Source organism: Gopherus flavomarginatus, chromosome 8 (assembly GCF_025201925.1).
Source record: "Gopherus flavomarginatus isolate rGopFla2 chromosome 8, rGopFla2.mat.asm, whole genome shotgun sequence".
In the NCBI taxonomy this organism is placed as follows: domain Eukaryota; kingdom Metazoa; phylum Chordata; order Testudines; family Testudinidae; genus Gopherus; species Gopherus flavomarginatus.
Genome location: NC_066624.1, coordinates 66,373,156 through 66,390,795, shown reverse-complemented (window position 1 = coordinate 66,390,795; position 17,640 = coordinate 66,373,156). Strand labels below are relative to the sequence as shown.

The following is a 17,640-nucleotide window of genomic DNA, read 5'->3' as shown; positions in this document are numbered from 1 at the left end:
CTATCCTTTACATTGACAGATACTTTTTTCATATATGAGAATACTAACATTAGGGAGCTATCATCACTCTTAAGTGACCTTGTTGTACATGCGCATGGCAGTATGTAAGGGATATGTAGTATGTAAGGCAGTGGTCTGCAACCTTTTTACGCCCAAGATCACTTTTGGAATCTAAGGGAAACCCAGGATCTACCCCGCCCCTACCCCCAAGTCACCACCCCTTCCCCAAAGCCCCATCCATTTCCCCACCCCCCCATCGCTCACTCTCCCCCACCCTCATTCACTTTCACCGGGCTGGGGCGGGGGGTGCGGGCTCTGGGCTGGGGCCAAGGGGTTCGCAATGTGGGAGGGGGCTCTGGGCTGAGCCTGAGGTGTGGCGTTGGGGTGCAGGAGGGGATGCAGGGTGCAGGCTCTGGGAGGGAATTTGCATGCAGGAGGGGGTTCCGGGCTGGGGCAGAGTGTTGGAGTGCACGAGAGGTTTTGGGGTGCTGGCTCTGGAAGGGGAGTCAGGATGGGGTTCGGGGTGCAGGATAGGGTATGAGATGGTGGCTCTGGGATGGAGCTCAGGGATGGGGGTTAGGGTGCAGCTTCCCATGGGGCAGCACTTACCTCTGGCAGCTCCCAGTCAATGGTGGGTGCAGCAAAACTAAGGCAGGCTCCCTGCCTACCTCAGCTCCAGGCCGCTCCCGAAAGGGGCGGGCATGTGGCTCCATGCGCTGCCCCTCTCTGCAAGCACCACCCCTGTGGCTCTCCCAGCCAATGGGAGCTGTGGGGTGGTGCCTGCAGGCAGGAAGAGCGCACAGAGGGAGACGCCTGCCCTTCCGGGGCCACAGGGCTGCGCTGGCCGTTTCTGGGAGCAGCATGGGGCCGGGGTAGGCAGGGAGTCTTCCTCAGCAGTAGTCACATCGTGCTGCCAGAGATCATGATCGACAGGGAGATCCTCTAGGATCGACCTGTCGATAATGATCGACCAATTTGTGACACTGATGTAAGGGGTAGGTACGCTCTGGCTTGCTTGGAGACTCCCCTGTATTTGAAAATGGATAAAATAATCAGTCCAGTTAATTTCAAACAAGACTCCTAACACTAGATTTTAAAGATATTTGAGTAATCTTAAAAATGACAATTTATTTTAAAAAGTGTTAATTTTGCGTGCCAGGTCTTAAGGTACAGTAATTTCCAGATTTCCTACAAGTCAAGATTAGAGATGTAGTTCAAATTATAACACACTAGAATCACCCTCCAAAAGGAATGACTTTCAGTGTTTAACCATATTCTCCTTTCTGAATTTGTTTTCTTATGTCCTCTTATTTTCTTCATCCATAGGAAAATGTGGGAAGAATGAAATTCAAGGGTAATAAAACCTTTGAGAAAGCCTAATCAGATAAGTCTTTTTATTTACTATGTCGTCTCTAAATTAGAATTCAATTAGATTTTTTTTAAAACTAACTTTTAAAACTTTTTTAAATTTTCAAATTTCTTTTCCAGGTTCTTAACTTAAAGAAAGAGGGCTCTTGAGGATTTATTTATGTAGGTCTTAGGACTGTGGGTCTCAGGTATGTCGGGGGGGTGGGGGTGGGGTTCTTTCTACAATTCTTTCCTGGCTTTCCTTCCCCCATCCCACTTTATCTATAAATGTTTTCTTTGATGTCCTTATCAGTTTTGTTTTAGCTAAATAGAATTAGATAACACACAGTTTTAGTACAGTAATGCATATTAAATCAAATTTACAGTGTTGGTGTGATTTAGGGGCCAGATTCTGTGACCAGGCCCATCTGGAGCCTTACTGACTACAATGGGGCCCTGTGGGTATAAGGATCCATCCCTGCATATTCAGTTGCAGAATTGGGGTTCTGGGATTTTATGGAAAACGTTTTCTTATTTACCTTGGATTTTTAAATCAAAATTAATTGCCAGATCACTATTTGATGATTATATAAACTTCGATGTAATAATTCATGGGATCATCCTGGGTGGCTAACTTTTTAACTTTATGCATTGATCCAATAACCTATTTACTAATCTGTTAATGTTTTACATAGAGAATTAAAACCATAAATTTGATTTTAATATATTTGTTACATTGTACTGTACTAAAGTCTGCTGTTGAATTCTTTCAGTTAAAAAAAGATAATTAAGGACATCTCAAGTAAAAAGTTCATAGATAAAGAGAAGGAAGAAATGAAAGCAAAGGAATTAGAGCAAAAAATAGGGTGGGGGACAGCTATCTGAGACCTATTATCATTGACATTGTCTGATCTTTTCTTTGAACTAAGTATTTGGAAAAGAAAAATAGAAAACTTCTGATATTAAATGCATATGTGTTGCATAATTTCTGCTGAACAAATTTTTAGAGACGAACTAGTAAAATAACTGACTGTCTCATAAGGCTTAGATACCAAGCTTCTTCCTTGCTTCATTTTCTAGTTCATCATATTTAGTAATTTAACTAAAATAATATCTCTGCAAAGTCACATTCTTAATGTTACACACATAAACTATGTACTCCAAGACAGACTTTCATAAACTGTATTATTCATAAACACTTTTCAGCTGATATAGTTACCTGTGTATTTTCTATTGTATTCTCTGAAACAAGTCTTTAGAGTGCTTGTTTATTTGTAGTAAGATAGGGCCTAGAGACCTTAATCAGGATTGAGTGAGGATCTATGTTGCTGAGCACTCAACAAACAAAATTAAAGACAATTCCTGCACCAAACATCATACAGGCTAAATAGGATGTTAGCTCCTCTTCATTCTCAGGGCTGACTTGACGCTTACTGTCAGTCTGTCTTAGGCTTAGAGAGATAAGTTGTTTCCATAGGATGCGATATATATTAATGCTGCTGGAATTGCTATGATTTGCTATAGCAGTGTGATTTCTAAGATACGCTATTAATATGTCTACGTGATTGTCCTGCTTTGATTTCTTACCAACTAATATGAATACCAAGTTACCAAGATCTTTCTAGTGTATTCCGAAAGACAAACCAATAGCCTGCAGTCAACGCTATTGACCTGGGGATCGAATTGTTTTACTTTCTCATTACATATCCCCCAAAGAGTTTCCAGCCCTGGCAGGTTGTAAGATAAAGGACTTAAACATTAATGTTTGTACCTCTGCTTCTGTTCCCCTTCCCAGCAAAATCTCATGGTACTGCTGGCATCATGAACAGTTCCTGGTTTCATGATGTACAGTTCAATGAAATTAAATTAAAAAAAATAACTTGAGGAGAGTGAGTGGGAAGTACAAGGCTCTTCTACCAGAAGGTGACCAGAAGTTCCTCTAATCCTCCCCACCTACAGCGCTGACCAGCATTCACTCTCTAGATTCCATCCTGACATTCTTGATTACAGCTCTGACTGCCACAGGCATTCTTGACCTTTCTCTTCCTCAGCAGCAACTTTCTTCTTGATTGTAGCTCTCTTCAGTAATGTGTTGAGAGAAAGCACGTCAAATGCAGCAATAATCTGTAGGTGTACTTGACATGTTCCTAGTACATTACTTAGGAGATACCTTGCAATGGAGGGGAAGAGAATCAATGTTACGATTGGCTAGTTCCCGAGGTAACCTGCAGTGACTTGTGGGAGATGGTTAGTACTATGGTGAAGCAGAACTACTGGCCTTATGCTGCTGGAGGACTTTTTCTACCTTTATAATTTTTTGTTTACTTTTTTTCTTAAAATATATTCTCTAATTGTGGCACTGTAGTTTCTTATAAACATAGAAAATGGAAACTACTTAGACTACTAACATTATCATCATGAGATTCAAATGGCCTCCAATGTTACAGGGAGAGAGAACCAAACGAGAAAACGTTAACTTGCTTTTGTGGTGCTGCTGAGAGATTTTACACAAGTAACATTCAGTAACATTTTGAAGATAAATTTGGTCACATGCATGCTTTAATATCATGTAGTTCTGATACTATCTTGCTGCTTCCTTGTGTCTACAGCAGTGATGGAATCTAGCAGGTAATATCTTTGGACTGCTAGTTAGAGATGAATGCATCACGTGAAATCTGGCATCTAAGACTGAATAGTAAACAGCATTGCTTTTTTAGCTATCATGATTCTGGAGACAGCGATTGCTAAAATCATGATCAAATTTCAAGTGTATGTACATGAGAGAATTTTAAGTAAAACTGGAAATTAACAGTGCTCTTCAGTTTAGCTCTGGTGTGAATGCATCTGAAATATTGTATGCCATTCTCAGTTGTAGGGAAAAATGTATGTAGAAGAAATAGATGAATAAGGAATGCAGCTTTCCAAGAGAGTTAAACTTACGGCCAAGTGAAGACGTGGGGGGAGATATGTCTATAAATGAGTTCATGGTAAATAAACGAAAGAAGTTAGTAATTTTGCAAAAATGGTAGAGCATGGAGTCTAAAGCTAAGGAAGAAAAAGTTTAGACTAGGCAAGAGAAAAAACTTAGTGAGAAGTGGAGATGTCCCACTTGAATCAGTGCTGTAGAAAGAACAACTGAGTTATTTCACTGTGCTATATTTTCTGTTTGGGAGGAAGACAGGCTTATTCTGACATTGGAAGTTTGCTGTGCTGAACTATTGAATTAGTATCTAGGGGATGGAAGTCTGAAAAGTTTCTCTGAACTAATGAAAAGAACAGGAATACTTGTGGCACCTTAGAGACTAACATTTATTTCAGCATGCTGAAATAAATTTGTTAGTCTCTAAGGTGCTACAAGTATTCCTGTTCTTTTTGCGGAGACAGACTAACACGGCTGCTACTCTGAAATCTAAAGTAATGGATGATGATGGTGTTTGTTTTTTAAACAGGAAAATTTAATATTCAGTTTTTATCCTGGTGGGAGAATGGCTTATATAAACTTCCTTTTTCCATCCAGGATAAATTAAAATGTTAGATCTTGTTACCAGCATTCATATTCAAAAGTGTTTTTTAAAGATTGAGCTTGTGACATTTTTCATTTATTTGTGACATACAAAAGACCTGGTAGGATTGGTTTAAAAATGGTTTGTTTTACTTCTTAAGTTAAGTATCAATAGTGTCAGCTTTGATCTTCTTTGTTTTTTGCTAAGTGATCTTCTGGGTATCTGCGGAGACATATTGTTAGCTCACTGCTTCATTGAAAGGGCAGAGGTGTGGAATCTTTTAAAAAAGATGTCCTTTCACAAAAATGTTCATTAGTCATTGAACATATGTTAATAAAAATAAACAGAAACCACTGTTAAGTTTGATTAAAAATCTCTTCTTCTCTGTTGTTAAGCTTTCACCCTCTTGATATCAATTCAATAGATCTCCAGTCATAGTTCTCCAGAGCAGACAATACCTGAATTTCTAATATAACACAGCAAGCAGGATTAAAAGTAAAGTAAAATTCAGACTGCCTTTGTACATTCTAAGGGCTTGTCTACACTTAGGAGGGGTTTGAAGCGTGATGATCAATGCATCGGCCGTTGATTTAGCATGTCTAGACATGCTAAATCGACCGGCAGTTGCTCTCCCGTTGACTCCTGTATGCCACGTGAATGAGAAGTGAAGGGGAGTCAATGGGAGAGCATCTCCAGCTGACATTGCATAGTGTGGATCTCGCGGTAAATCTAAGTACGTCGACTTCAGCTACGTTATTCACATAGCTGAAGTGGCATGACTTAGATCGATCTCCCCCTGTAGTGTAGACAAGGCCTAAAGAACAAGGCACAAACCCATTTTTTTCCCTTTTGCAATATGTTGTAATATAAAGAATAACGGTAGCTGTACATGTTGTTTTTGTATGGAATATATTCCATACTAAAACAACAACACAATCCCTTCTTTGGGAGTTTACAATCTTAAGGCCAAGATTTTCAAAAGTAATTAGTGATTTTTGGATGGCTCAGTGTTTGGGAGCCCAAACTGAAACACCTTACGAGCCTAATTTTCTGAAAGTGCTGTGTGTGCATCCTCTGACAATCAGGCCCCTTAAGGTGTCTCAGGCTTGGTATTCAAGGTCACTATTTTCGTAAATCTTGGCCTAAACAGATGATTGGACAGTAAAGTGGACAGAATTCTCATGGGGATCATCTTTTAATGTTTTCATCACTTTGAATAATTTGATGATGGAGCGCTGTGATATAATAGTCTGTTTATTTCTGTGTTTAAAATATTTTCAGATTGCCACACTTAAGCAAATGGAAAGTTATTCTTTGTGTTACTGTGCTGCTTAACTTAGTTTGTCTGGGATTGTTTTTCTTTTCCAGAATGAACAAAGTGATGGAGAAGATGATGGCCAAACTAGAGGCCATCACATGACAGACTCTGAAAATGAAGACACCCCAAGGCAAAAAGATAGTGATTCTGAAAATGAGGACCCTCCGAATCACAATGCTAGTGATTCAGAAAATGAAGGGGCTCATGGGGACAAAGACAGTGATTCTGATATTGAGGACCATCCAATTCATCATATAAGTGACTCTGAAAATGAGGATGCCTTAAATCACCATGCAAGTGACTCGGAAAATGAAGAACCTCAAAAAGTTCCCAATAGCGATTCTGAAAATGAGGATCCCCGTAAGAATCTGCATAGTGAGTCGGAAAATGAGGAACATCAAAAGGGTCATGCTAGTGACTCTGAAAATGAGGAACCCACAAAACATGTAGCTAGTGACTCTGAAAATGAGGAGCCTTTAAAACATGCAGCTAGTGACTCTGAAAATGAGGATCTTTCGAAACATGCAGCCAGTGATTCTGAAAATGAGGAGCCCCCAAAACAGGCAGCCAGCGATTCTGAAAATGAGGTGCCCCCGAAACAGGTAGCCAGCGATTCCGAAAATGAGGAGCCACCGAAACATGCAGCCAGTGACTCTGAAAATGAGGAGCCCCAAAAAGTTCATGCTAGTGATTCTGAGAACGAAGAACCTCAGAAACATCCTGGAAGTGACTCTGAGATCGAAGATGTTCCTAGACGCAAACAAAAAATAGAGTCTGATGACAGTGACGGAGGGAATGGGAAAGAGGCAATGCAGAATGACTCTCGGCATTCAGATAGCGAGCAGGCAGGAGAAGGATTTCATGTGTCTGACAGTGAGGAGGAAGGTCCTAAGAGACGGAAAATAACAGACAGCGATGAAGACGAGGAGAGAGATGAAGACAAGGCAGTCAAGAGGAAAGCAGCAGTCTTTTCTGACAGCGAGGATGATGAGAAAACACGTAAGGAAATACTAACTATACGAGAAACAGTTGTGTAATGGATAACTGGCTCTTTCTCCAAGGACAAATTTCTGTTTAAATAATAATTTAAACTAATAACTGATAAGTTGTGGCTACATATCTTGGAGAAGGAAGGTATACACTAAATGCTTCCAAACCATTGCTGGAAAAGTTCATTCTATCAGATTTTCTTTTCCTACCTCTTTATTAACTATACTTCATTGTTTGAGATCCCCAGTTAAAAGAGAAGTTCAGCCTACTATTGTTGTTAACGGTGTGAAATTACTCAGATGTCTTTTGAATATTTATTCTCAGTGTCCATCTTTCCCATAGGAATTCAATGTAGCTAACTTCCTGGGGTTGATAGTGCCCTGTCTTCAGATTGTTTTCTCTGGAAACCCTGTTTTATATAGGAGCAGTTGTTAAGTGCCAGCAACTCTTTTTCTTGATGTATGTAGCCAGCTAGTCTATGAACCACTAAGCAGTATCCCAGCTGATATTTTTTCATACACTTTCTTCAAGAATCATTCTGCCCTGAAAAGTGGCTTTGTAAAAACAGCACCTTCTTACCAAAACAGTCTGCTCCCTATATGTGTTTAGAATTGTATTTAATTATTGCCTAAAACAAGTTTTTACTGCTATCTATTTGGGAGTGACAGCGAATCAGGGAATGAACAAGAGTAAGAACTTCTGTAAATGTGAGTTCCCATATGGTAGTGAATAGTGAGGTTTGCCTCAAATGAAAAGAGGTGAGTCCCAATAGCAGTGTGAATGTCTGCAGTATGAACTTCAGTTCTTAAATATTTTTCAGATATTCCTACAGTTGCATTAGTAAATGCCTGGCAAACTAACTTATATTACCCCCTGCAGAGTTGTTACAGCTATAGGAGAATGAGGTAGATTCCATAATGGCTTGCGCTTCGACAGGAGAACTGTTCATTAAGTTCCTGTTAGAGAATTTTTATTGTTGGTGTTACTCGAGTGAGAGAGAATCCAGCTTGACTTCTAGACTCCAAACTGAGTGTTTAAGACTTGCAGAAGAAATTTTTTTCCTTGAAAATTAAGTAGCGTTCACATAGGATTAAATGAGAGACCATAAACATGAAACTCCACACCGTAGTTTTTAGATAACTGCACTCAAAAGGATCGTTTGCTAAAAATTGTACTGTTCTCTTAATTTTTTATTTCTAATTTACAAGTAACATAAGTTTATTAGAGATTAGAGAAAAGTTTTTTGGGGTTTTTTTGCAATATGTTCACTTCATGCATTTGACAGCACTTTGAATAAAGTCACTTTCACTGTTATCCTTGTATAGACAGTTTCTCCTCTTTTTCACACAACGGGAGAGAGAAACAAAATTTTGAAAATAGGAAAATGATGGTAAAACTACAAAAATTGTCAGTGGGGCTCTAGGTTAAGTGTAGCATCTAAAATCACTTTATTTATTGAATTGGCTAGATTTCAAGATGACAGTCTCCCTTTAGAGAAGACATGCAGGAGTGTATAAATAATTTTTAGTGAAGGTTATGTTTTAAGAATTAGTATCAGTGGTGACATGGTTAGGAATGCCACTGTGTCTGCACAAAAAAATCTCAGTTGAGAGATTGCTGTCAAAAAAGAATTGGGCAGTTTCCATTTCTCTCCTTTGTCTTGCAGTTTTTCTTGCCACAGTGTAGCTAGTTGGGAGGACCACTTGTAATTGAGACAACTTTGTCACTATGTGTCCTGTAATATGTTCCTGTGTGTTAGAAGCTGCAAAGAAAGGGCGCGTCGTCTCAGATGTGGAAGAATCTGATAGTGATGCATCAGAGAAATCTGACAAAAGAAAAAAGAATGCTGTAGCATCAGATAGTGAGGAAGAGGAGGAGAGCAAGGATAGTGCTGGAAAGAAAAAAGAAGAGAAGGATCTTTTTGGGAGTGACAGTGAATCAGGAAATGAACAAGAGTAAGTACATTTCTTTCTAAATGTGAATTCTTATAGGGTAATGAACAGTGAGGTTTGCCTCCAATGAAAAGGGATGAGTCCCAATAACAGTATGAATGTCCACAGGAAAATCATGTTAGTTCTTTGTATGTTTCAGATATTTCCACAATTACATTAGTAATTGCCCAGTAAACATTGTTCTAGTCATTGTCATATTATTGTTGGGTTATCTGTTAGACGTGGAGAATATAAGTATATTACTATTACTTTTGCAGGAACCTGATTGCAGATATATTTGGTGAGTCTGGTGATGAAGAGGAGGAGGAATTTACAGTAAGTATGTAAACCCCTGGACAATGGATCTGGTTCAGTTTAGTTATTATTAACTTGTATTTTAGGAGCCCCAGTCATGGACCAGACCCCATTGTGCTATGTGCTGCACATAAATAGAACAAAAAGACAGTCCTTGCCTAAAGGAGTTAACAATCTTAAGTATAAGTCAAAAGTCATCAAGTGGATACAGATAGACCAATGTGGGAGCACAAGGAAACAATGAGACAGCATTGGCTAGCATGATAGCTAACCATTGTTTTAGAAGCTTGTCTGTATGTAGTGTTAATCCAGAACAGCTGTTCCACTTTAAATTCACACTTTACCTTGTTCCAGAATAACTTTCATGTGTAGACAAGCCCTGAGTCTGTGTCAGATTCACTGAGGCAGTTCATGAATTAGATGGTCTTGTCCTACTGCTTGGAGAGTACTGTCTGTGTAAGAATCCTTGTTATAGATGAGAAAAGTGTTGGCCTGGGTTTAGAGAATAGCATGAAGAAGAGAATAGTAAAAAGATAGTGCATGTATTGTGTAAATTGAGAAGTTGTGAGTAAATATACAAAAATAACTCCCCATATTTACTTGCACTGTCTGTACCACCAGGGTTTTAACCAGGAGGATTTGGAAGAAGAGAAAGCCGAGGCAGAGATGAAAGAGACAGCAGATGATTCAGACTCTGATGACAACATCAAAAGAGGGAAACAGTAAGTCCATGTGAAGACATGGCAAGGGGTTAATTTTATTTTCTCTCAGACAACTATATATCCCCCTTCCCAACATCCAGCACATGATTTCATGTGACAGGGATCCTCAGAGGCTGAGTGGGCTGCCCGCTGGCTTAGAAAGGCAACGGACCATTTTCAAGTAACATGTTCTGCCACTGGGCCACCAAATCAGCTCTTTCTTTTCCCTTTCTAACCTGGTTTTGTCCGTGACTTCTGAGCCCTTAGCAAACCACCTGTGCTGTTCCTGAGGATAATAATGCCCCATCAGAAGTTGAGTGAAACTGACATCTAATCAGTTCATTCTCAATTTTTGTTGGCCCACTGGTGAAGTGCTACATGTAGGAACATTGGAGGCATAGGTGTGATATTCTGCTAGTGCAGGTGATGAGGTGTGGAAGGAGATACAATCAGTACGTTTCCTCTTCCTTCCTATGCTTTTGCATATTGCTCCTCTAGTAACAGAGCACCACATCTGTGTTGCAGCTGCTTCAGCATAGAGCCTTTCCCCTACAAGTACAGCAAAGTGAAATGGATCCTTGTCAGTTTCATACTGCTGCTATGGGCAGGTGAGAAAAATCAGATTTATTTCCAGATTATAAACCAGTGCATAGGATAAGGATCTACTACACACATCTCTCCAGCGTAGCCTTTCCACAATTCACAGGAATCCAGTTCTATATCACTTACATTAGTTCAGTCCTGGGCAGCTTCTGATCAAAAGTGGCCAATAGAGCTGTGAAGTGTCTTGGGAAGACTGACACAAATGTGTGGTAGGGGCTAAATTAAGTTTCCTACTTTCACTTGTATTCTTAGCAGATTTGAACTCTGGACTTTGTTTGTGTATGTATGTTCTTTGGTTGTTTCAACAATCAGAAGGTTCTTACTGTAGATTTGGTCTATGCTGGATGGCTTACCACTCACAATCTTTGTTTGCCCATCCTGTGAGAAACCCTGCTAAATGTAACCTTACCAAGTTCACAAACCCATAGAATACAGTACAATTTTTATAATATCTCCTTTCCTTGGGAGTTTGAGAGAGAAATATACATAAGTTTAGTGGAAAACTGTATTTCAGAAGAACAAAGCTAGTCCAGTTTTGACAAAGATTTCTGTGAGACCATGGAAATCACTTAGCCTCTTTCTCTGCCAGTTTTTCACACTGTCTAATAGGGATATTGTTTACCTCACAAGGATATAATGATGCTTGCTCAGTGTTTGTAGAGCACTTGGAGATCTTTGTATGGATTGCATTATAAAAGTGTGCAAAAGCCATTACCTGCAGAGAGAAAAATGAAAGGGGGAAGATTCCTTATCAGACTTTCAATAAACCCTTTTCTTGCATTTCAGTATGGACTTCATGTCAGATTTTGAGATGATGCTACAAAGGAAGAAGAGCATAAGTGGCAAGCGCAGACGAAACCGTGATGGTGGGACATTTATTAGTGATGCAGATGATGTAGTCAGTGCTATGATTGTTAAAATGAATGAAGCTGCAGAGGTGAGTTTTCTCATGTGCCAGGAATATTGGTTAAGTTCCCTTTTTGCTCACTGGGAAAGTAATTGTTTTCAGCATAATATAAGACGCAATGTTGTGTTCAGTTGTAGTACACTGCAAATAGCTGAAAATTTCATATATCCAAATGCTTTCCTATTGCATCAAAGAATCTTTTCACTTATCTGAATTTCAAAGTTTTCTGCTGTTGAAAATGAGAATAAAACTGGTGCTTATGGTCTAAACTTTGTTAAGCCAGTTATGTCTAGAGTTTGTGTATTTGTTTTTTTAATGTCAGCTACCTTGGATACTCAGAATGTATTTCTCACGTTTCAATCAATGTTAATTTTATTATATTATTACTTGAATATATAGCACCATTTGTGTTTGCTCTTCTAGACAAGCTTCTTGGGATTGAAACTGTCTTTAGATTACCTACTGCATTGCCTTATATCAGCACACCATGGTAGATGATGGCAAGACAACAGAATTATGGGAGAGGAACAACTGATGGCAGAGCATCCTTTCTCAAGGAAAGCAGATTATGCATATTTAGTGTATTTTTGTTGCCTTTTTTGGCTCTGAGTATCTATGTAAGGTCATACGCTAGGGAGAGTATGTAGTGTAGAGGTTGTAAAGGTAACCCAAAGAAGTTTTAAGGAAGGAATTAGGTCGTTTGAAGCATGAGAAGGAGCAAACTTTTCCAGGCTAAATAGCAGAAAAGGCAGTGAATCACATTGAGAAAGTGAGACTGAAAGAAACAGGAAGTGCAGACATTGTGAGAGGGAACAGTATGGGAGATGAGAAATTAAATATAGAAGAAAGCTGTGTAGAGCCTTGATGTTAAGGACAAGATGCCAGTGAAGTGTCTCACGTGGAGTTATAAGGTTGGAACGCTGGAAAGAAGAAAGATTTTCACTTCCAGCATGTTGGATAGTCTTGAGAGTAGGAGACGGGAAAGGAAGTTGTTGTACTAGTTAACATGAGGTGATCAAAGCGCAGGTCTGTTGACTGTAATGGGATTTCTTTGCATCTGTAAAGTCAGGCCCTTGCCACAAGTCTTTTTAGGATTGAAGCCTTTGATAATAAGCCCTTTGGAACTGGGGCCACGTCTTTCTATTTGTTTTTTGAAGTACCCAAGCACAATCTGGGTGGTGGTAAATTAGTAATATAATGTGTTGTGCTTTGCCCAAAACTTCTAGGTTAAATTATCTTTGCATGCATTTTACATAGAACGCATGTGTTGTCTTATGTTTTCTGTGGCCTTGAAACTTACATTTTATATATATTTGAGTAGGTTTTTTGTGTCTTTTATTAAATAGCTCTGTAGATTGGCTACCCATGTATAATGTGCAGAACTTTTTACAAAACTCTAAATTAGGTTCTGGAATTACAATAGAATTGAAGCAGAAAAAGTGAATAATTTTCCTGGGAATTTCCCCTTTCCAATTTATCATGTTTTAAGGAAAACGTTGACTAAGTTTGAGACTTCTTAGAGAAAACTATCTTTAAGCAGGTTTTACGGCCACATGAAGGCAAGAGTTGCTTCACAACTGGAGTTTGGGTATATCTCAATTAGTGAATTGTCCTCCTTCAAAGGTTAATGTCGTTTCCCAGATAGCCATTCTCCTGCAAGAGAATACAAATCATTTTGCTATGACTGTCTGAAGAGTTGCGGTTTATTGCTACTCTTCTCTTCTTTTGAAATAATTATTTTGAAATTCTCTCTTCATGAACTCTCCGCAGGAAGATAGACAGCTGAATACACAGAAGAAACCGGCACTAAAAAAGCTAACTTTGCTGCCAACTGTAGTTATGCACCTTAAAAAGTAAGTGTTTGAGTCTCCTTATTACTTATTCTCCTGGGGGAATACTGGGAAGGCCATAGATATTAACTCTCTGGTGCTGAGTGTGTGCTAAAAAAATCTGATTCCTTTCTGTTAGGTTCAATGTGCTGGAGTTTAGGTGGCTTCTCAGAAAGATAATTAAAAAAAAAAAATCTCTTATCTTGAAATGAGTTAAAATGTGTTGCCATGCTGACGATACAGTGTATAGAAATCACATGCTGTGAAGTAATGGCTGCCTGGCTTTCCCCTATTTAATCTGTGCTGAGATGCTTGATAGCTTTGATTTCTTTCAACAGCTTGAGTAGTTTTATAGATCTCAGTTGCTGTTTGGAACAAGTATTACCTTTAGTTCTGTAGCTTATGTCAGGGCTTCTCAACCTTTTTTTTCGGAGTCCCCCCAGTATGCTGTAAAAACTCCATGGCCCTCCTGTGCCACAACAACTGTTTTTCTGCATATAAAAGCCAGGGCAGCGTTAGGCAGCAGCAATTAGGACAGTTGCCAGGGACCACACACCACACGGGGCCCTGCAAAGCTTAGTTGCTCAGGCTTCAGCGTCAGCCCCGTCTGGGAGGGCTCAGGGCTCTGGCCTTCAGCCCCATATGGCAGGTCTTCATCTTTCTGCCATGGACCCCAGCCAGTCTAATGCCAGCTTTGCTTGGCAGGCCCCCTGAAACTAGCTTGCAGCCCACCCACTGGGCCCTGCACCCCAGTTGAGAACCACTGGCTTATGTCATAAGTTTTGGAGTAAGAGATTGACGGGGTCATTTTCTCTGTATTCGGGAGCCACTATAGAATAATTTCTGTTGTGGAGAAACCAAGAGCAAGGCCCAAGTCTTGTAAGTGGATGTGTCTGTGCAGGAAGAGGAGTAGGTGGTTTTTAGAGCTTGCATTAACCAGGTTTCTGAAGTGGGACATAGCTGTTCTTGAAACGCTGACCTTCCTTTATTCTAAACTTTCCAGACAGGACCTTAAGGAAACTTTCATTGACAGTGGTGTGATGTCGGCCATCAAAGAGTGGCTTTCCCCTCTTCCAGATCGGAGTCTACCAGCACTAAAGATACGTGAGGAGCTCTTGAAGATCCTGCAAGAGGTTTGAAGCTGGTGCCTAGCTGTTTGCCTTGGTCTGACTTGCATCCTGCATGCTGAATCTGTTCATTAGTGATGAGTGAGGCTATGTTTTAGTCATGGGTATTTTTAGTAAAAGTCATGGATAGGTCATGGACAGTAAACAAAAATTAATGGCTTGTGACCTGTCAATGACTTGTACTATATACCCCTGACTAAAACTTGGGTGCTCTGGGGCAGGGGGCGGCCCGGGGGCATGTGGCCTGGGACCCCTGCTGCTGCTGTGGGGGATGGAGGAGGACTCGCAGGCTCCCTACCCGGCACCGCGGGTCTCCCAAAAGTGGCCAGCATGTCCCTGCAAACCCTTAGGCAGAAGCATGGCTGGGGGTCTCTGCATGCTGTCACCACTCCGACCACTCGCTCCACAGCTTCCATTGCCTGGGAACCGCAGCCAGTGGGATCTGTGGGGCAGTGCCTGCAGATGGGGGCAGCACACAGAGCCGCTTGGCTGGCTGTGCCTCCTCCTAGGAGCTGAGGTAGGGACATGTCACCACTTTTGGGGAACCTCCTGAGGTAAGCGCCACCCCAAGCCCTCACTCCTTCACGTGCCCCTGCCCTAAACCCCCCACCCTCACCCAAACGCCGGCTGCTGCTGGCGGGGTGGGCGCACGGGCGCAGTAGGCCGGGACTGCCCCAGCAGTGATTGGTACGGCTGGCCTGGGGGCTGCATGAGCAGCTCAGGCAGGCCACAGGCCAGTCGTATCGGCTGCTGTACTTCCCAGACCTCCGTGACAGACTCGCAGCCTTAAAGTGATGAGCCTTTATGAACTTTTAACTCAGATCGTACGTTTCAGGAAATGACATGTGCAGGTAGTAGTGAGATGCAGTATGGATGCTGCTGTCAACTGACCATAGTGGTGAGGCATAGGGAGGATCAGACTGAAATAAATGTTGAGTTTGCTTTAAGAGGCTTTTCCTGTCTCAAACAAATGTCGTCTGGCTGAACAAAGCTTGGGCAACTAGGAAACTTCAATTCTTTAATCCTGATCACTGTTTTAATTTTTCCCTTATTTACTCTATTAAACAAGTAATTATGCTAATCCCTGGCCATAAAACTGAAAGGAACAACCCACCCAGAGATCTTTTTGTCATTATCAACAAACTATTGCTTCAGAGCCAGACAGCGGTAGACTGCAATTCCAATGCAGCTGTTTGATTAAAAAAGGTCTCTGGAGTGTCTTTGTAGCTTTGATGACAATAGCAAGTTAGTAACAAAATATATACTCTGCTTTCAGTTTTGTGCGGCTAACTATTGGGCACAGTTTTTGTTAATATCTGGCACCAGTAAGATCAGATGTCATTCATGGTTTACTGAGTATTTTTCTCTCCTCCAGCTGCCTAGTGTGAGCCAAGAGACCCTGAAGCACAGTGGAATTGGACGAGCTGTGATGTACCTCTACAAGCATCCCAAGGAGTCAAGACCCAACAAGGACATGGCAGGGAAGCTAATCAGTATGTAAACCTCCCCCTACAACACCGTGTCTGCTCACAGAGGTCTCATTTTAGTGTTTAACCTCTGTTTCTTCCACACACTGATTTTCTGTTCTATGTAGAGCAAATTGAACTGGTGATATAAGAGAATCTATATGATCATAGATTAATCTGACTAACATTGCTGTACATGTTCAAATCTCTGACAAGAAGTGTTACATTTAGTTCTTTGGTTTTTTATAAAAACTGAAGGACTGCATATTGTAGTCTGTATGGAGCACAACAGGTATACATTATCTTTAAGGCTACGATTTTGCCACGGTGGTCGCTGGAAGTCACGGAATCCGTGACTTCCAAAGACCTCCATGACTTCTGCTTTGGCAACTGGGAGCCGCAGGGTCCCGCTTCCTCCCGCAGTGGCAAGGAGCTGTGAGACACTGCCACCACCTGAGGCAGTGGGCCTCCAAGCCACTATGGACAGCGAGGGACCCCAGCATATCCCCAGCCAGCAGGACAGGGGGACCTCCTCAGCTTTCTGGCCAGCAGGGCAGGGGGACCCTCGCAGCTCCCAGGCACCTTGCAGCTGCCAAGCCCCTTCCCATTTTATCATGGATATTTTTAGTGAGTCTGGGACAGGTGACCTATTTGTGACTTTTACTAAAAATATCCATGACAAAATCTTAGCCTTAATTATCTGAAACCACATTTGCTATGACATGTTGTAATTCCTTGACATTCATGACACTAAATGCTTCTTCCAAAGCTCTATAGATGGGCAAGAACTCACTTTATAATCCAATAGGCTGGGTTTTAGAAGTCACCTCATTCTGACATATGAGACACTAAAAGTGGTTAAAACCCTATTTGTTTAAAAGACAAGCAGCATAGACACTAGCCTTAAGCTATTCCAAGTTGCATTTAGACCCATTGAAGTTCGCTGCAAGTAAAACGTATGTGCCCAGTGATACTGTTTCTGCATTGAAATGTTTTTTTACAGATGAATGGTCTCGACCCATCTTTGGCCTTACCTCAAACTACAAAGGAATGACAAGGGAGGAAAGGGAGCAGAGGGATTTGGAACAGATGCCTCAGCGAAGGCGACTGAGCAGGTAGGAGTTACAAATATGGACAAACAAAGAATGCTGTGAATCTGAGACTCTGTTTAGGAAACCTGACCAATATGGTAGATCAGATAACTTGCTAATAAAGTGTTAGGGGAAACCTGCAGGCTTCCTCTAAGCAATCCTTTTCCCTTAGTAGATTGCTGTTGTCTTTACCCGTGTCCAATTTAAAATATGTTGCAAGATTTTCTACACTGGATAATGAACTGAAGTTTTCCTTTCTAAATTGGGGCCGTCCTGACTGCTCTCAGCGTGAAGCCCCATGTGTGATTGTAGTGAAGTCGCTGTTATTTTAATCTATCCAGAAAATCTACTCCTTTTCTCAGACAGACAGACAGACAGACATAATTATTCTGTTGCCGCTATCACAACCAGGAATCCCATGCAGGTTAATTTCTCTAATGTGCTGCTATAGCACTCTTTACTTGAAATTCACCCAGGTAGTTGCTCCGGTTCCTTGAGAGTGGCGGTGGTCC

General features: G+C 41.0%; 1 protein-coding gene across 3 annotated transcripts in view; it reads left to right on the top strand.

Moving 5' to 3' along the window:
* The window catches only part of IWS1 (interacts with SUPT6H, CTD assembly factor 1), a 28,325-nt gene that overhangs the window by 5,943 nt on the left and 4,742 nt on the right, over nucleotides 1–17,640 (top strand). For 2 of the 3 annotated variants that reach the window (XM_050965262.1, XM_050965263.1), the window contains exons 3-11: nucleotides 6,219–7,167; nucleotides 8,918–9,113; nucleotides 9,368–9,425; nucleotides 10,026–10,126; nucleotides 11,495–11,645; nucleotides 13,386–13,468; nucleotides 14,448–14,577; nucleotides 15,947–16,064; nucleotides 17,041–17,152. In XM_050965262.1, the coding sequence (XP_050821219.1) occupies nucleotides 6,219–7,167; nucleotides 8,918–9,113; nucleotides 9,368–9,425; nucleotides 10,026–10,126; nucleotides 11,495–11,645; nucleotides 13,386–13,468; nucleotides 14,448–14,577; nucleotides 15,947–16,064; nucleotides 17,041–17,152 (1,898 nt within the window). Of the gene's footprint in view, nucleotides 1–1,326; nucleotides 1,355–6,218; nucleotides 7,168–8,917; nucleotides 9,114–9,367; nucleotides 9,426–10,025; nucleotides 10,127–11,494; nucleotides 11,646–13,385; nucleotides 13,469–14,447; nucleotides 14,578–15,946; nucleotides 16,065–17,040; nucleotides 17,153–17,640 lie in introns of those variants that run through there. The other variant, XM_050965264.1, reaches the window with a different exon arrangement.